This window comes from Mustela erminea, chromosome 1, assembly GCF_009829155.1.
Source record: "Mustela erminea isolate mMusErm1 chromosome 1, mMusErm1.Pri, whole genome shotgun sequence".
Taxonomy (NCBI): domain Eukaryota; kingdom Metazoa; phylum Chordata; class Mammalia; order Carnivora; family Mustelidae; genus Mustela; species Mustela erminea.
The window spans coordinates 14,620,299-14,636,516 of record NC_045614.1 but is presented as its reverse complement, the minus strand read 5'-3'; the positions used below and the strand labels follow the sequence as shown (position 1 = coordinate 14,636,516).

At 60.8% G+C, this 16,218-nt stretch overlaps 2 protein-coding genes across 6 annotated transcripts; one reads left to right on the top strand and one right to left on the bottom strand.

The window, feature by feature from the left end:
- The first annotated feature begins 1,071 nt into the window (after window positions 1-1,071).
- CRLF1 (cytokine receptor like factor 1) lies at window positions 1,072-14,690 on the top strand. Of its 5 annotated transcripts, none has more exons than XM_032316274.1 (9): window positions 1,072-1,337; window positions 5,947-6,228; window positions 6,540-6,669; window positions 6,826-6,995; window positions 8,017-8,174; window positions 8,278-8,446; window positions 10,946-11,133; window positions 11,251-11,293; window positions 14,602-14,690. In XM_032316274.1, exons 1-9 carry the CDS (start codon window positions 1,226-1,228, stop codon window positions 14,604-14,606), a joined length of 1,257 nt encoding a protein of 418 aa, XP_032172165.1. In that variant the 5' UTR covers window positions 1,072-1,225; the 3' UTR covers window positions 14,607-14,690. The 5 variants fall into 5 exon arrangements, with proteins under 5 accessions (XP_032172165.1, XP_032172150.1, XP_032172143.1 ...); XM_032316259.1 differs by lacking the exon at window positions 14,602-14,690 and adding an exon at window positions 11,796-12,116; XM_032316252.1 differs by lacking the exon at window positions 14,602-14,690 and adding an exon at window positions 11,796-12,116 and having other exon boundaries at window positions 11,246-11,293.
- Window positions 12,409-15,164, bottom strand: REX1BD (required for excision 1-B domain containing). Its single transcript, XM_032316328.1, has 5 exons — window positions 15,031-15,164; window positions 14,854-14,936; window positions 14,266-14,470; window positions 13,285-13,364; window positions 12,409-12,645 (listed from the first exon to the last, which is right to left on the bottom strand). The coding sequence occupies exons 1-5, from the start codon at window positions 15,130-15,132 to the stop codon at window positions 12,573-12,575; spliced, it is 543 nt and encodes a 180-aa protein (XP_032172219.1). The 5' UTR covers window positions 15,133-15,164; the 3' UTR covers window positions 12,409-12,572.
- Between the last annotated feature and the right edge of the window lie 1,054 nt (window positions 15,165-16,218).

Sequence of the window (16,218 nt, the reverse complement as noted above, 5' to 3'; positions counted from 1 at the left end):
AAGCAGTGGCCAAGAATAATAACACGGAGAAGGATCCCGGCGCAGGGAGGGGGAAAAAAAAAAAGGAAGACAGACTATACGTCGCTCCCGGCAGCCGGCGTTACCTGGAGCCGGCGGGCGGCGGCCGCCGGAGCGATTACTCACTGCGTGGCGCACCCCACCCGCGGGCCGCTGAACTGATGTTTCCGTGGGGAGGGGTGTCACTGAGTCGGGAGGGTTCCTTACGGCTCTCCTGGGAATCCTTCCCGTCCCACTGGCGGGACCTGGGCAAACCCCGGTCCGCGCTCCCACCGAGACCCATTTCTCCCCGTCTATCCACGCGGGAGCTCTCTCCTAAGGTCCCCGGGAGCCCTCCGAGGAAACTCAGCCCTGTCCTGCGTGAATGGGACAGCTGAGCCCGGGCGAGGGCCCGGGACTCCGTTGCCTTCCAGCTTTTTCTCAGTCTTCCCTCCAGCAAAGCCTGGGACCGAGGCTGCGCGCAGATCACCGAAGAGAGGCGGGATGAAATGGGAGGCGGGGGGCGCTGGGCCGAGAGAGCGGTGGGACCCCGGCGTCCAGGGCGTGGGGCTGGGGGTGTGCAACTCTCAGGCCCCTGGGAAAGAAGGGGGATTGGAAATGGGAGCAGGCGGGGCTCAGGGACCACTCAGGGGGGCGGGGCCAAAAGCTGGGGTGGGGGCAGAGACAGGATGGGGGGAGGAGCGGGCCAAGGCTGGGGGCCGCAGGAGACACTTAAGGGGCACAGGGCTGAAAGCAGGGTGCAGGGAAGTGGGCAGGGGTATGGAAACGGGATTGGGGGCGCCTGGTCTCAGATTGGGGGTGGGGAGTCTGGAGCTGGCTGGGTTGGAAAGAGAGTTCTCAGGCTGGCAGGGGCTGAGTGGGGGCTTCCGGGCCGCGGGACAGGGCGCGCGCGGTGCGCGGCGGGGCGGAGGCCGGACGGGTGGGGCACGCGGTGCCCGCGGGCGGGCGGGCGGCGGGGAGGCCGGTGCGGGGCCCGCCGCCCCCCCGGGGCCGGGCCGGGCCGGGGGCGGGGCCGGGCGGGGCCAGCGGCGCATTAGCGCCTTGTCAATTCGGCTGCTCAGACTTGCTCCGGCCTCCGCGCCCGCGCCCAGCGACGTGCGGGCTGCCCAGCCCGCGCCCTCCCGCGCCAGCCTCCAGCCCCGCACCCCGCGCCGCCGCAGCCGCCGCCCGCCGCCTCCTGCCGCGCGCCCCCGGCAGCGCCGGCCCCATGCCCGCCGGCCGCTCGGGCCCCGCCGCCCAATCCGCGCGGCGGCCGCCGCTGCTGCTGCCCCTACTGCTACTCTGCGTCCTCGGGGCGCCGAGAGCCGGATCAGGAGCCCGTGAGTACCCGGCGTCCTGTTCCCTTCTTCCCGCCTGGGCCGAGAGCGTGCGCCCCGGGGGCAGCTGCGGGGGGAGGGGGCGCGGGCGCCACCTGGACGGCCCGGGAACAAAGGAAGGCGCCCCCGGCGCGGCCCTCGGGGCGCCCTCACCTGCGGGGCGCACGGTGCCGCAGTCCCCCGTCCCGAGGGTCCGGCTTCCGCGCCCTAGGCCTTCTTACCTGGGCCGCCCGGCCGGGGATACCCGGCCCTGACCCGGGGGGTCGGGGGGCCGCGGCCTGGGACTTTCTGAACTCCGGGACCCGGCGGGTGCACGCAACAGCTCCCGCGGACTTAGAGCCGTAGAGACCGAGGGGCACCGCTCCCGGGCAGGGGCGCACGCGGTAGGCGCGTTGGGTGCTGGCCCTGGGCGGGCCCCCCCACCAGTGGAGGGATGAGCCCCGCGAGGAAGGCGGGGCGGCGGGAGGGGGGCCGCTCTGGCCGCCTGGCGCGCGGCCCGGGGTCCCCGGGGACGCGCCTCTCCGCGGGCCGGCGCCGCCGCCCTCCCCTGGCGGGACCCCGCGCGCGGGGGTCCGGGGAGTCCCAGCCACCGGCGGGCTCGGAACCTTTCCTGGCCGGGCTGCGCGTGGCTGAGAGCCTCCAGCGAGAGAAATCTTTGTGAGCGAGTGGGTGAGAGTGAGAGGGAGCAGGAGCCAGCGAGTCAGGGCACCGCGGGCCCAGCCTTGGTGGGAGGGAGGGGGACCGGGAACCCACAGCCTCGCAGGCCGAGACCACTGGCCTGTCAAGAGCTCCTGGCCCGCGGCACTCTCTGTCCCCCCACCCAAAGTACACCCCCTCCAGGACACCGTTTCTACATCCAGACCCTCTCTGGGACACACCCAGAGACACACAAAGACACACTGGCTTGTGGCCCGTCACCCTCGCCCTCAGATGAGCGCACACTGCATCCCAGATGCACATTCGCACACCATCGGGGCGCGCACACACACATTCCATCCCTGACACACACACATTCGTGGTCACATACATTCCGCTGGGGGAGGCAGCACAGGGGTATACACGCAGGCACAGCTTGCCCTAGACGTTCACAACCACTCCACGCACCGATCCAGGCGCTCATGTCCACTCGGGCCAGCACACACTGCTCCCCAGGCCATCCCACCCTGCACAGAGCTGTTTGCAAGCTTCCTGTGGTGCGTCTTTAGAAAGGACAGGGTCTGGGCACCTCCTGGGGGGCACTTGCTGAAAGCCCAGCACACCCCAGGCGCCTGGGCAGGTGAGGGGATGCCCCAGGACATCCTGGGGTTCCTGGCAGCTCCGTTAGGCAGTGAGCAGCGCCTGTAAAGGCTACTCTCCGTGGCCGGCTTTGTTTTCCAGCTCCTGGAGCGGCAGGCAAAGGTGGTGGAGGTTGGGGGGGACTGTTGTGTGTGTTTTTTCCTTTAAGGGGGAAGAAATTAAATAAAAGATTCTCACACCTCAGCAATATGTTTCTACTTACGGTGTGTCTTAGCACCTGACCAATAGGCGGGTGGGTCGTAAAGTATCTGCAGGTACCAGCGGGACAGGAGATGGGACCCCTGTCGGGACCCCGGGATGGAGGCCACCCTCCTGCCTTGCTTGCAGAGAATCTCACACTTTTCCCTTTTAAAACACATGGTGTTCCTTTTTAATAACGGCAGTGGCTTCAGATTGGGAAGGGAGAAGGAAAAAACTTTTAAAGGCCCCAGCTCTGTGTGAAAAGCAGGGAGGCAGGGAGCAAGGGGGGTGGGGGGGGCTGTCCAAAAGCGTAGCTCAGGGATCTGCTTTGGGGAACCTTCTAGGAGGCCCCCCAAACCAGGCAAGGGCCCCCACAACCTTAGTGGGCTGTTCCCAGCTGCTTCGCCTGGGTGCCTTGGCCCATTGTTTGGGGAGGCCTGAAGGGAGTTGGGAGCCAGCTGAGACCCCAGAGCTGGGAGGGGCTGTGACCTTAATAGTTCCTAGGTCCTGCAATGTGCTGGGTCCTGGATATGGCGATCTCATCTCATTAATCTCCCCAACAGGTAGAACTTATTTTCCTCCCATTTTATGGAGGAGGAAACTGAGAACAGGAGAGGGGAATCCAGTGGCTCAGGTGCTCCAGCTGGGATTGGCACCAACGTCCCAGGAGAAGTCCTCCCTCTGACCTTTTCTGGTGGAACCTGGGGTTGGGGGGGGACTGGCCTGTCCAGGCCCGCCTGGCCTTGCCCTCCCGCCCTGTACACCCCCCCGCCCCCCCGCCCAGCCCCAGGAGGGCAGCTGCAGCTGCTGGCTGGCAATCCTCGCCAGCCCAGGCCAGGCGGGTGTGGCAGAGGGGCAGTGCCCCCCAGCCAAGACCCCCCAGAGAGCCCCTTCCTGGCTAGACCCTGCTGGCGGGTGGGGGGCAGGAGGGGCGTGACCTACCCCCAAAGGGTTGAGAGTGGGCCTGGGGTCCAGGCAGGCCCGGCCATGCCTCCCACCCTGCTGGGGGGGCCCAGGCAGGAAGCGGTGGGTGGGCCAGGGCAGAGACGCTGGCACGCCCGAGTTCATGCCGAAGGAATTCCGAATTAGCGGGCGGCTGGCTGCCTGGGACCTCCGGGGCGGCCCCCTGGCCCCCGCCCCCGGCCGCCCCCGCCTCCTCGACTCTGGCCCGCTCAGTCGGCTCCTTCGCACGGACGCTGAGACCTCCGGCGAGCCCTGGGCCAAGCCCCAAACGCAACTGTGATCCCAGGCTCCAGCGAGAAATGGCCCTCAAGCCAAGTTTGCCCCGGAAAATTATGAGGGCCGGCCGGAGAACGGCGTGGACCCCATCTCGCCCATCTGGGGCTGTGAGGGCCAGCACAGGGCAGCCGCTAGCACTCAGAGTGCCTCCCAAGGGGCCAGGATGACCCTCTCCTTGGCTGTCATCTCAGAGAAGCTGGGCTACCTCCTGCTGTCACTGCTGCTCCCCCCACCTCCAGTCCCTTTTTACAGCAGCCTGGGGATCCTTTTAAAATGTAAATCATCCCCTGGGCAGAACCCTGGAATAACCCCTCCCCACCAGGTCTGGCACTACTGACCTCCTAGACTTCACTCCCCACCACTCCTGCCCCAGGACCTTTGCACTTGCTGCTCCCGCCACCTGGTCACTCTCTCCTAGACATTTTCATGGTGATTTCTTTCACTTTATTCAGGTCTCAGCTCTAATGCCTCCCCACATAGGCCTCCTGGGCCATTGAGCTGCCACCACTAATATGTACTTCACTTTCTTCCTTATTTATTCTTAGATATTTATTTGCTTTTTCTCCTGTTGATCCCTTGGATTCAAGGCCTATAAGGGCAGGAAATTTGAGTATCTTGGTCACCATTGTGCCCCCAGCTCCAGGCAAACTGTAGGTGCTCCATGCATGGATGCATGAATGAATGAATGAATGAACAAGTGAGTGAATAAGTCCTCACAGCTGCTCTTGGTGGAGGGAGAGGCCCCTTCCCAGAGGCTCAAAGAAATAAAACGAATGGGCCAAGCTGTCTCCAGTGAACTGGGGGCACTTGAACCCAGGTCAGCCTGGCTTAATGGTCCCACAGGGTTGTCCTTAAGACATTTTCACTCCTCTCAAACACGTAGTCGATACTGTGATGCCGAATTCCCAGATGGGGAGATTGAGGCTCAGAGAGAGGTAGCAGGGTCTTGCACATGTATCTGTGAAAGCCCTTGCCCTTATCTGGACCTTGACTTCTCCTTGGATAAAAACAGACTCCTCTTAGGTTCTAACCTCCAGAAGGGGAAGACTCGGCATCCCTGAGAGCCTCGTGCCCAGCACCCAGTCCATACACAATCCTGTTTAGGAAGTCACTTTCCATCTCATCTTCACAATGGCCCTAGGGATCATGAGGGTTTTTGTTCCCATTTTGCAGATTATGAAAAATGAGTTGAAGGAAAGAACAACAATGCCAAGTCCCTTTGGATAGGGGCTGGGAGCCTAGAGTTTGCCTCAGCCTTCTTCAGTTCCGGTAACAGCACAGAGCAGAATTCTGGAGACCACTAAATCAGGGTTTAAATTGTGTGCCCTTTCCTGAGTGACTTTGGGCAAGAGATGATTTCTCAGAGCCTCAGTTTCTTCATCCATAAAATAAGCAGGATTCTAGTATGAGTCACGGTACTCCATCTTCGAAGCATCTTTCCCTCCAAAGACTATGTGTGAGGTTCTAGGGATACCAGTCTTTTCTTTCTAATTGCCAAAAATAAAATGAAAAGAAAAGAAAAAAGTAGAATGTGATAGTTGCCAGAACTATGTGCCAAGCTAGATTTCTTTGAATCTGGATGGACATTTATGCCTGAGTTCTGTGTCCACTCCCAGAGCCTTGAGCAAGTCTGTGAAGAAACAGCTTGGAAAGACCTGAGCTGTGGGATCACACAGCTCTAGGGCTGAATCTTGCTTCTGCCACCAACCTTGGGCTGGTCATGTGCCCTAATTGAACCTCCGTCTCCTTATCTGTAAAATGGGAGGGAGACAACAGGAAAAGGCTCCCACACAGAACTGCCATGGGTCCTGGAGGTCCTAGTATGGTGGTGGCGGGGGCGGGGGGGGTTCAGAGTGACTCCATCTCAGGCCTGACAGGCCCTCCTCTCTGACCCCAGACATGGCTGTCATCAGCCCCCAGGACCCCACGCTCCTCATCGGCTCCTCCCTGCAGGCCACATGCTCAGTGCATGGGGACCCACCAGGCGCCACCGCCGAGGGCCTCTACTGGACCCTCAATGGACGCCGTCTAGCCCCTGAGCTCTCCCGTGTGCTCAACACGTCCACCCTGGCCCTCGCCCTGGCCAACCTCAACGGATCCAGGCAGCAGTCTGGTGACAACCTCGTGTGCCATGCTCGCGACGGCAGCATCCTGGCGGGCTCCTGCCTCTATGTTGGCTGTAAGTGGGCCCCCATGATAACTAGGGGTAACTCTTGTGGGCAGCGTCTCCCTCTGGAGAGGGGCATGGACCATGGGCCCTGTGGCCCACGACTGACAGTGGGCATGGTGGCGCAGATGGGGTGGAGAGAGGACCTAGAACACCCACGCCCTGTCCCCAAGGGATCCCTGGTAGGCTGTCATGCCAACATCCACTCTGTTCACCCTCCTTCCACTCCAAGGTGGGGGCCCAGCTGGTGGCTAGCGACTTTTCCACCTATAGAGGGCTGGTCCAGACCCTCAGCCCCCTGCACACCCTCCACCCTTCCCCAGTGCCCCCAGAGAAACCCTTCAACATCAGTTGCTGGTCCAAGAACATGAAGGACCTGACATGCCGCTGGACGCCGGGGGCCCACGGGGAAACCTTCCTCCACACCAACTACTCTCTCAAGTACAAGCTGAGGTCGGTGGAGGCCCTTGGGTGACACGTGTTCTAGTCTTGGCTAAAGCCCACGGTCTCCAAACCTGGTGTCCTGTCTGCACTCCGGGGCTGCCCTGGGGAGGTCTAGAGGGCCTGAAAGGACCTCCGAGTGTCCTCACACCCCCTCCTGCCCCGCAGGTGGTACGGGCAGGACAACACGTGTGAGGAGTACCACACGGTGGGACCTCATTCCTGTCATATCCCCAAGGACCTGGCTCTCTTTACCCCCTATGAGATCTGGGTAGAGGCCACCAACCGGCTGGGCTCAGCCCGCTCCGATGTGCTCACGCTGGACATCCTGGATGTGGGTGAGCCCCCCACCCCAACTACTAGGCCCACAAGGGATCCTGCACCCCCTCTCCTAGCTCAGCTCTGGGCTGCAGCTCCAGCCCCGAACCTGCTGGTTGGGGCCGAGAGGAACAAGGCATCCACCCATAGGTCCCCAGTCCCCTGAAGCAGCCAGGATACCCCCACTCTGTGGAGAACACCTGGCCTGGCTCTCTCCCCCTCGGCAGCCCAGGTGTGCAGGAGGGGGCCCCGGGGGGAGCTGGGAGGGGGCGCCCAGGTCGGGGAGGCGCCCCAGGAAGCCTCAGCCTGGAGCTGGGGAGGGGGGTGCGCAGGCGGGAGGCAGGAAACAGATGATCTGCGAGCAGAATTGGGCCTAATCTAATTAGGGTGTTTCTCAGCCCCAAGCAGGCCTGTGCCTTAACCCTTTCAGACCCTTACTAAGGCCTCAGGGGGAGAGGCCAGACCTCCGTGCTGCCCACCGGGCTCCCAGAAGGATCCCCAGAAGGCTGGTAGCCGCCCCCCACCTCAGTCTGCTTCCTGCTTTGCTTCCTCAAGCCCTGAAGCTGCAGTGAGCAGGTTCTGAGCCTCAGTTTCCCCTCTGCACCAGCAAGGCTGTCATATTGAAAACCTCTGCAAAGTAGGAAGGATCTGGAAGTGCAGGTGGGCCGTGGGGGGTCAGGAGGAGCTTCCCAGGGGTCTGGCAGCCTGCTGACCCCTGAGCTCCTGGGCATAATAAGAACAATGTCATCAGCCAGGCAGATGGCTGCTTTTCTGTAGTTCCCCGAAGATAGGATTATATTTCTCCTGTCATAGATAATAATGGTGATAACAGCTAACATTAATTGAATGCTTCTAGGTGCTGAGTGTTTCCCAAACATTATTTAATGTAATCCACCCGGCTGGAAGCAGGGAGGGGGTAGAGGGCAGGACGGAGGCAGGTGCCCCCGACAAGCCATGTGCTCTGAGATCTGAACCCAGGTGGGGGCTGGCCATGTGCAAGGACGGCTGGCTGATGAAGCCTTGCCCTGCCCCGTCTCACAGTGACCACGGATCCCCCACCCGATGTGCACGTGAGCCGTGTTGGGGGCCTGGAGGACCAGCTGAGTGTGCGCTGGGTTTCCCCACCGGCCCTCAAGGACTTCCTCTTCCAAGCCAAGTACCAAATCCGCTACCGAGTGGAGGACAGCGTGGATTGGAAGGTGCCTGACAATCGAACCCCCTCTCCCCTGGTCCCCATCCCACCTCGTGCTTCCCCTACCCCCCACCCCTACCTCTGGCCTCTGACCCTGCCATGGCCACCAGGTGGTGGACGATGTCAGCAACCAGACCTCGTGCCGCCTGGCCGGCCTGAAGCCAGGCACAGTCTACTTCGTGCAGGTGCGTTGCAATCCCTTCGGGATCTACGGCTCCAAGAAGGCAGGGATCTGGAGTGAGTGGAGCCACCCCACGGCCGCCTCCACCCCTCGTAGTGGTGAGCACCCCCATAGCTCTGGGTGGTCGGGAGACCCATCCCAAATCAGCCAAAGCCTCTGTTTCTTTGTTTCCTCTGAGGGAGTAGGGGTCTCAAATTGGTGGCCCTTAGGTCCATTTTCTTTGACCTGTTATTTGGAAAAAGAAAAAAAAAAAAGTGACCAACTTGCAGACATTCAAAACCAGGAAGTTTTCACACAAATATCCTTGGTTTCCTAGAAAATTGAATGATCTAGAAAGTGTTGGTGCACCTGGCTGGCTCAGTCGGAAGAGCATGCGACTCTTGATCTTGGGGTTGTGAGTTCGAGCCCCATGTTCGGTGTAGAGAGTGCTTAAAAATGTAAACTTTTTATTTTTTTTTAAGATTTTATTTATTTATTTGAGAGAGAGAGAGCGAAGGACAGAGAGATCACGGATTGGGAGGGGAGGCCAGAGGGAGAGGCAGGAGCAGACTCCCCCCTGGGCAGGGAGCCCGATGCCAGCCTCTATCCCAGGGCCCTGGGATCATGACTTCAACTGAAGGCAGACTCTTAAACCACTGAGATACCCAGGCATCCCTAAAAATAGCATCTTTAAGCAAGGAAATGTAACAGGACACAGCTGGAGTGTGCCCACAGCCCCCATCAGCACTCCTCATTCAAGGGTCTCATTTTCCAGTTCCCCACCTGGCCCATTTTACCCACCTGTATCCCCTCCCTAGCCCCTAAAGGCAGGTGGGTTTGAGACCTCTGCCTCTGTGGCTGATTGGCTGCCAACTCTCCCTCTAATGGGTCTTGGGTTCCCCTTCTTTCTTTTTCTTTTTCTTTTTAGTTTTATTTATTTGAAGATCACAAGTAGGCAGAGAGGCAGGCAGAGAGAGAGGAAGGGAAGCAGGCTCCCTGCTGAGCAGAGAGTCCGATACATGGCTCAATCCCAGGACCCTGGGATCATGACCTGAGCCGAAGGCAGAGGCTTAACCCAATGAGCCACCCAGGCACCCCTTGGGTTCCCCTTCGATCCAAGCAGGGGAGTGGGGACAACCAGGAGCCTGGGTCTGATTGAACCCCTTCCCTTCTGGGGTTTCTCTAAGCCCATGATCCTCCATTCTCTCCTTTGTGAAATGTTATGAAATACATTAATTGAAATATCTGACCTCAGCTTTTCCATCTGGAAAGTGGGTATAATAATCATACCCGCATCAGGCTATTGTTAGGGGTAAATGAGACAACCCAAGAAAAGTTCACTCACGGTGGGCGCCTTCTCAGTGTTTGCAGGTAGTAGTTACTGAGCCTCCTAGCTCTTGCTCCCCCATGATTTCACCCCAAGGGAATCCCTTTTCTCAGGTGAGGACCCTGAGCCCCTAGGACGTTCAGCCAAGCCCCCAGGGCCACACAGGGATCTGAATTCAGTTTCCTGGAAGTCCAGGCCCATGCTTGTGGGTTGATGGGGAAACTGAGACCCAGAGGGGGTCCCAAAGCCAGGGAGGGGCAGAGCCAGGCTCCCAGCCAGTTCCCCAGCCCTCATCCTGGGCCCCTCCAGGTTCTGGGGGTGGGCGGGATCTAGCGCGGCTGGGAGGGGCCTGCGCCTTGGCCCCTGCTCGTGCCCAGCACCTGCGATTCTTGCACGCGAGCCAGTAGGCGGCTGCGTCCGCTGGAGAGGCTGGGGAGGCCGGGGGAGGCCAGCAGGGGCGGTGGGGGCCGTGGCCGTGCCAGGGCCTGTCAGCGGGTTCCCGGCGTTATTTATGACGTGAGGCCGATGTCCTTATCTGCCGGCCTGCTAGGGGCTGGCTGCGGCCGGCAGCTGGACAGACAGGCCGGCCTCCCACCTGGCCCTCCCAGCCCACTCCCCACCCCACTGGCTCGCGCTCTCAGGCCTGTCCTGGGGACTGCCTCCCGGCTCACACCCCCGCCCCCCGCCCCCGGCTCCCTTCATCCCTCTGTCATTCTCTTACCCTGTATCTCTCTGTATTTTTGCCTTTTTGGGTTTCTGTGTCCCCACACACATGGTCTCTGTCTCTGCCTGCAGCAGCCCTCTCTCGACCTCTCCCTTTTCTGTCCCTCTGCGTCTCCTTGGCTGTCCCCTGTTGCTTTGGCCCTCCCCACAGCTCCCTGTCTCACCTTGTATCCATCTTTTCATCTCTCTCTCTCTCTCTCTCTCTCTCTCAAGCTCTTCCTCACTAGTGACGCCCTTTCTCAGTCCCTTGCTCTGGGTCGGGGTCTCATCCCTCTGGCCCAGGCTCCTCTCCTCCTTCCCCTCCCTTTCACTCACACCTGGTTCAGACCACGGGAATCAGGTTCCTGCAGGAGACAGGGGGGAAGTGCCCCCTCCTTCCCCTGCCTCCCACCTCCTCCTGGGCTCAGCTGGGCTGCTGTGCTGGGCGGTGGAGGGACCCGATCCCGCGGAGACACCCGGGAGGGAGGTGCCCAAGGGAAACACCTTCCGCGGAGCTGCAGAACCTCCCTCTCCGGCCCTCGCGCGCCCTCTGGCGGGCGCGCCGTAATGCTGCCGCTTCCCCCGCCAGAGCGCCCGGGCCCGGGCGGCGGGGCGTGCGAGCCGAGGGGCGGCGAGCCGAGCTCGGGGCCGGTGCGGCGCGAGCTCAAGCAGTTCCTGGGCTGGCTCAAGAAGCACGCCTACTGCTCGAACCTGAGCTTCCGCCTCTACGACCAGTGGCGAGCCTGGATGCAGAAGACACACAAGACCCGCAACCAGGTAGGAAGGAGAGACCGGCGGGCGAGGGATGGAGTGGTGGGAGCAGGGAGGGAATCGGATTGGGGGCGGGGGGAGGTCCGCAGCCCCCAGACACTGCCTCCTTCCTTCCAAGCACAGGACGAGGGGATCCTGCCCTCGGGCAGACGGGGCACGACGAGAGGTAAGGGGAGCCCACCCCTACTGGGTGGGTGGGCAGGGAGGGAGACAAGGGCCCCTCCTAGTGGCCACAGGCCGTGCCCCCCTCCCCCCAGCCTTAGAGTTGCTGAGATGGAATCCCTTCCTCCCTCTCCTATTTATCAGCGTTTACCTAACCACCCAGTGGTCGCCTGGTCCTGTGGCCTTCAGCCTAGTAAAAGCATCTGACCCCCGAAAATGTCCAAAGTGGAATATAATCCTCAGGAATGAACATACTCGCCCCAGTATGAGCGCCTACTGCATGCTCACTCTGCGCCAAGAGTTTTACCCACAGGGTACCCCTTGGGACAATTATTCCTACTTCTCAAATGGGGGAAACTGAGGCCCTGAGAGGGGGCAGTACCCTACCAGAGGTCCCCAAGCTGAAAGTGATGGGGCCAGGACCTGAACTGGGGCTTCCTCGATTGCTCTGTGGTACTGGCCCCTCCTATACTCCCTGCTTAGCTTGGCTTCCCCTCTGCCTGCAGGTCCTGCCAGATAAGCTCTAGGGACTGGGGCCACCCTCCCTGCTGCGTGGAGACCTGGGGGCCGCACCCAGACTGGGGGCTAACTCTGTACCCTCGCCTCAGGGCACCCAAGCACCCTCGGCAGGAGCTGGGGTGGATATTCTGAGGGTAACAACATCTTTGGTCTCCACGTGAGGCCACTCTTGGGTGCAACTCCAGTGGGTGTGTGTATGAGGGTTGGCTAAGCTGCCCAGAACCCCTCCCAGGGCTGGGGGTGAAGAGGGGTCATTGCTCCCCCCACACCATCCAAAGTCTTTTTAAATAAACAAGCTATTTAGGTGCCCTGATTGTGAAGCTGTTTCGGGCTGGACTGGCCCAGGGTAGGGGCTGTGGTGTTCAGGGGAAGCATGAGGAATCCTAATGGCCCTATGGCATTGGAGTCTTTGGGTCCCAGAATTTCAGACTCTCCAGGATGTGAAAGATCTGGTTTTAAATTCATTGGAGGGTGTGATTCAAAATGCCATTTCTACTGGGAGTGGGGGGAGGGGGGGTCTCTCACCTGGCATCCCTGGCTTTGTGGGGCCTCCTCCCCAGTGACACCCATCCCAGCACCCCAGGACACAGAGACAGTGGAGCAGCTGAAAATGAAAGGTCCTTTATTGTGGGAGTCACAGCAAACTCAAGGGCAGTCAGCAACCCGGTGGCGTGTGACCCCCAGCCAGCTGACAGTCCAGGGGTGGGCTGGGTGCCATTCACCCCATTTTCCGTATCCCTCGGCGTGTCCCTAGGGAGCCTCCATCACTCAACAGATTCTGCATCAAATCTAAGGTCCTGAAGAACCTCGCTGATCGCTTCCATGGTTTTAATTACCCTACAAGAGTGGATGGGAACTATAAATAAAACCCAGATGGAGCAAATTAGCCGCCACTGCGCAGCTCCTAGGGGGCTGTGGCAAGCCCCGGGCCCTCCTGCCTGCCGCCTAAGTTCCAGGCAGCACCAGTGGCCAAGAGAACCATTTGGATGCCAGGGAGGAGGGGTAGTCTGTGGGTGAGAGTGGGCAGAGAGGAAAAAGCCATCTTGGGCGGGTGCCATCCGAAGGTTGTGCTGTGTCACAGAGCATATAGCAAGTGGGAGTGCACTTGTGCGTGCTGGAGCAGGGCTGGGGGCAGGAATGTGCAGCCTGTGTCTGGTGGGCCTGGGCAACCATGTCCAAGCTCTAAGTCCAGCCATGGGAGTGGGACTGGCATGTGTGAGGTGCCCAAATGTGTCCTGGAAATGCACAGTGAGTCTGGTGTGAAATTGCAGGGTGCAGGTCCTGGGGGCAATGTGTGCGTATGTCTGGTACCCCCAGGTAAGGGCCCTGGTGTGCATACCCTGAGGGCTGCGTGCAGGTCCAGAGGGTCAAGCCGGTGTGACTGTGCCAGCTCGGGGACACCCCTAGCTAGGAACGGGTGCCTAAAGGTACATGTGCAAAGCTACCACCACCAGCCCACTGGGAGGGAGTGCTCACTTCATCTTCAGCTGGCGCATCTCCAGAGTGTTCTCCTGCTCAGACAGCTCTGGTGCCCCCATCAGCTGCAGCAGAGCCACCTGGTATGGGCAACAGGGAGGGCATCATAACTGGCAGAGGTCCTCCTCCGGCCCTCCCACACAGATCAGGAAGGGAGACACAGAAGCGCCCAGAAAGGGAGCTATGACCCGGAGTCTCAAGGGGCGATACTTTGCACGGGAGGAGTCTGGGATTCAAAGGGGCTGCTGAGGAGGACCCAGTGGTCAGGCCCTAGAGTGTGTGGGTGCTGCCCCGTGGGTATGGTCGCAGGAAGGCGTGGCATGGGAAGAGCGGAGAAGGCTCAGCCAGGAATTGGGGGCAGGGGTGGAGCAGGCGTTCGTCTGCTCAGGATGAGGCAGGGTGGAAGTAGGCAGAACACCTAGACTGGGATTGGGGTCTCCTAAAAGAAGCGTGGTCTGGAAATCCTAGTTTGGAGACGATGTGGGCGTGGCCTCACGTGGGTTTGGTCTGGGAACAGTGTGTCTCGGCCAGGATTGGCTGTAAGGGCAGAGTAGGCGGGGCCTTGGAACGCCCCGCGGAGGGGCAGGCCCAGAACCTAGGCTGGGATACAGGGTTACTCAAGGCCGGGTGTGCCGTGGAAATTCACTCTCTCCAATATTCAGGGGGCTGAGAACCAGAACGGAAGCAATGGGCACTGCCAAAGGGGTAGGAGCGGAGTGGGAGGGCACTGGGCCTCCCGGCAAAGCGCGGGGACTGCGGGAGGGGGTGCTGAGATGAAGTGGGCACGTCCTGGCACTAAACAAAACTTGAACGACCCGGAGAAGGACTGGAGAGATCAGGGCCAGAGAATCCCAAGTGAAACCTTAGTGGAGTTTTTGAGGTGGGAAAGAAAGAAGTGGGGTCAGGGGCGCCGGAGGCGCACAGTGGGCCGTGAGAGACCAGGCGCTGTGCAGGGGACCGGGGCTGGGGGTGGGGCCTCACCGTGGCCAGGCGCGTCTGCTCCAGCTGTTGTAGGCTGCGCACATGGCTCGCGAGCAGCGGCTGCCCTCTGGGTCCGGCCAGCTCGGCCTCCACCGCCAGCACCTCCCGCGAGGCGGCGGCGAAGGCCTGGGTCACCTCGTGCACCGTACTCCGGTAGCTCGGGAAGTCGTAGGGAGGACCGCTTCGCTGGTACTGGAGGTGGCCTCTGCGGCAGGTGGGGGTCCTGAGGCTACGCCCTCAGGCTCTCCTGGCCCTGCATTCGCACTGGCCACCTGAAAGCCCCCAGCAAGTGTCCTTGGACCCCAGAGTGTGGAGGACGCTCTCTGACTCCCGCAGGGTAACCGGAGATGGGCCCACTCCTGCGCCTGGGGAAGGGAGAGGCGCCACGCGCAGTGGTCCACCGGACAGTGGGGCCGCGCCCTGAGTTCCAGAGGGGGAAAGCAGAGATCTGGTCCCCCAGCGAATCCCGCCCCACCTCTGACAACGCAGCCGCAGGGGAATCCAGCTCCGCCCCCGCTCACGGCCATCCCCGGAGCCGGCCGGGGGCTGCACTCTGCGACCCCTGCCCGCCCCTGCACCCGCACTTACTCCTCCAGCCGGCGGAAGGCCTGCGCGCGCTCAGCCTGCAACTGGTGGATGCGCTGCACCAGCGTCCGGATCGGGGCATCTTTCTACGGAGCAGGGGGCATGGCTGGGGCATGAAGCCGGTCCCCCCAAGCCTATACCGCCCACCCCGCGCCTGTTCCTGCTTGAGCCCGGGCTCACCCAGGGCCACGCTGGCTCCTCGCGCTCCGGGACACCGGTAGCCACCGCAGCACCGGGCACCGACGGGACAGCGGAGTCCACCGAGGCCTTGGCAGTGATCATGACTGCGCAGCCCCGGCCCCGCCCAGGACCAGGGCGCTCCATTGCGCCAGGCGCCCCCTGCAGGCCCGGAGGTCTTTCGACTCCAAGCAGGTGGCCAGCCGAAAGCGAAACCTGAAGACCTGCAGCAAAGACCGCGGTCTTAGGCCTGACCTATCCTCCTGCTTGTTCCCGTCGAACGCGAGCATTTCTTTTCATCGTGTTTGCCCTCGAATGTAAAGCAAGGGCATCCCTCGGCTTGTATACATTTACCCCAATATTGACTTCATGTCACCCTCACATCCTGTCCTCACTCCAATAAAGAAAACAAAACCCCAGAAGTCACATTTTGTCTTCCATGGTAACATGGCTGTGACTGGATTTGAAGTGGTTCCGATCCTGTAGAGCCCAAAAGGCCGTATTCCAGCTGCTTAACAAATTTGGCAGGTACTATGTGCCTTCCTCAGAAATGACCTGAAGAGGGCCTGTGCAAAGGCCCAGAGTCTGGTGTAGGTGCAAGGCCAACAAGGTCTCACTTTAAGTGCAAGGCAGGCTTCAGAGCTTTCTGCTGGGGGTACACTCTGTAGTCTGAGCTTTGGGAAGCTTTTTTCCAGGGATAAACGTGGGATTAGACCAGAAAGATGTTGGCAGCCTATCCTGGGGGGCAGAGGGCAGCTGACAGGGAGACCTGTGGAAAAACTTGAGACACCAGCCTTCAGCAGGCACTCCGGGTGTCAGGAGTACAACAGTATCACTGCCCTGGGTTGTCATCTGACACCAAGTCCAAGTCACCCTGAGATGAATAAAAGGCTGGCCTTACCAGGGCCAGTCCGGGAACTACAAAGCTCACCTTATTCTCAAGAGCATCAGCACAAACTTTAGAAACACCCAGGCCCACCCCACCAAGACTGATGTCACAGGCATCAGGTAGGGCACAGGTGCTCCTCAGGTTCAGCAGAGACCAGAGGTCTTACACGAGGTGGGGTGTCTACCTACCCACAGCACGACACCTCCAGGGCACAGGCATGAACGTCATCAAAGTGCCTAAGGAGGGCGCTGTCAGTGATGTGGCTCACCTGCAGTCCCTAGAGAGCCTGCGCTGGGGGTTAG

Coding starts and splice junctions, on each gene's coding strand:
- REX1BD (XM_032316328.1), bottom strand. CDS start 15,132: ATGATCACTGCCAAGGCCTCGGTGGACTCCGCTGTCCCGTCGGTGCCC. Junction 14,471..14,853: donor GCCTTCCGCCGGCTGGAGGA/GTAAGTGCGGGT, acceptor CACCTGCCGCAG/AGGCCACCTCCAGTACCAGC. Junction 12,646..13,284: donor ATGCGCCAGCTGAAGATGAA/GTGAGCACTCCC, acceptor CCACTCTTGTAG/GGTAATTAAAACCATGGAAG.
- CRLF1 (XM_032316243.1), top strand. CDS start 1,226: ATGCCCGCCGGCCGCTCGGGCCCCGCCGCCCAATCCGCGCGGCGGCCG. Junction 1,338..5,946: donor GAGAGCCGGATCAGGAGCCC/GTGAGTACCCGG, acceptor CTCTGACCCCAG/ACATGGCTGTCATCAGCCCC. Junction 6,229..6,539: donor CTCCTGCCTCTATGTTGGCT/GTAAGTGGGCCC, acceptor ACCCTTCCCCAG/TGCCCCCAGAGAAACCCTTC.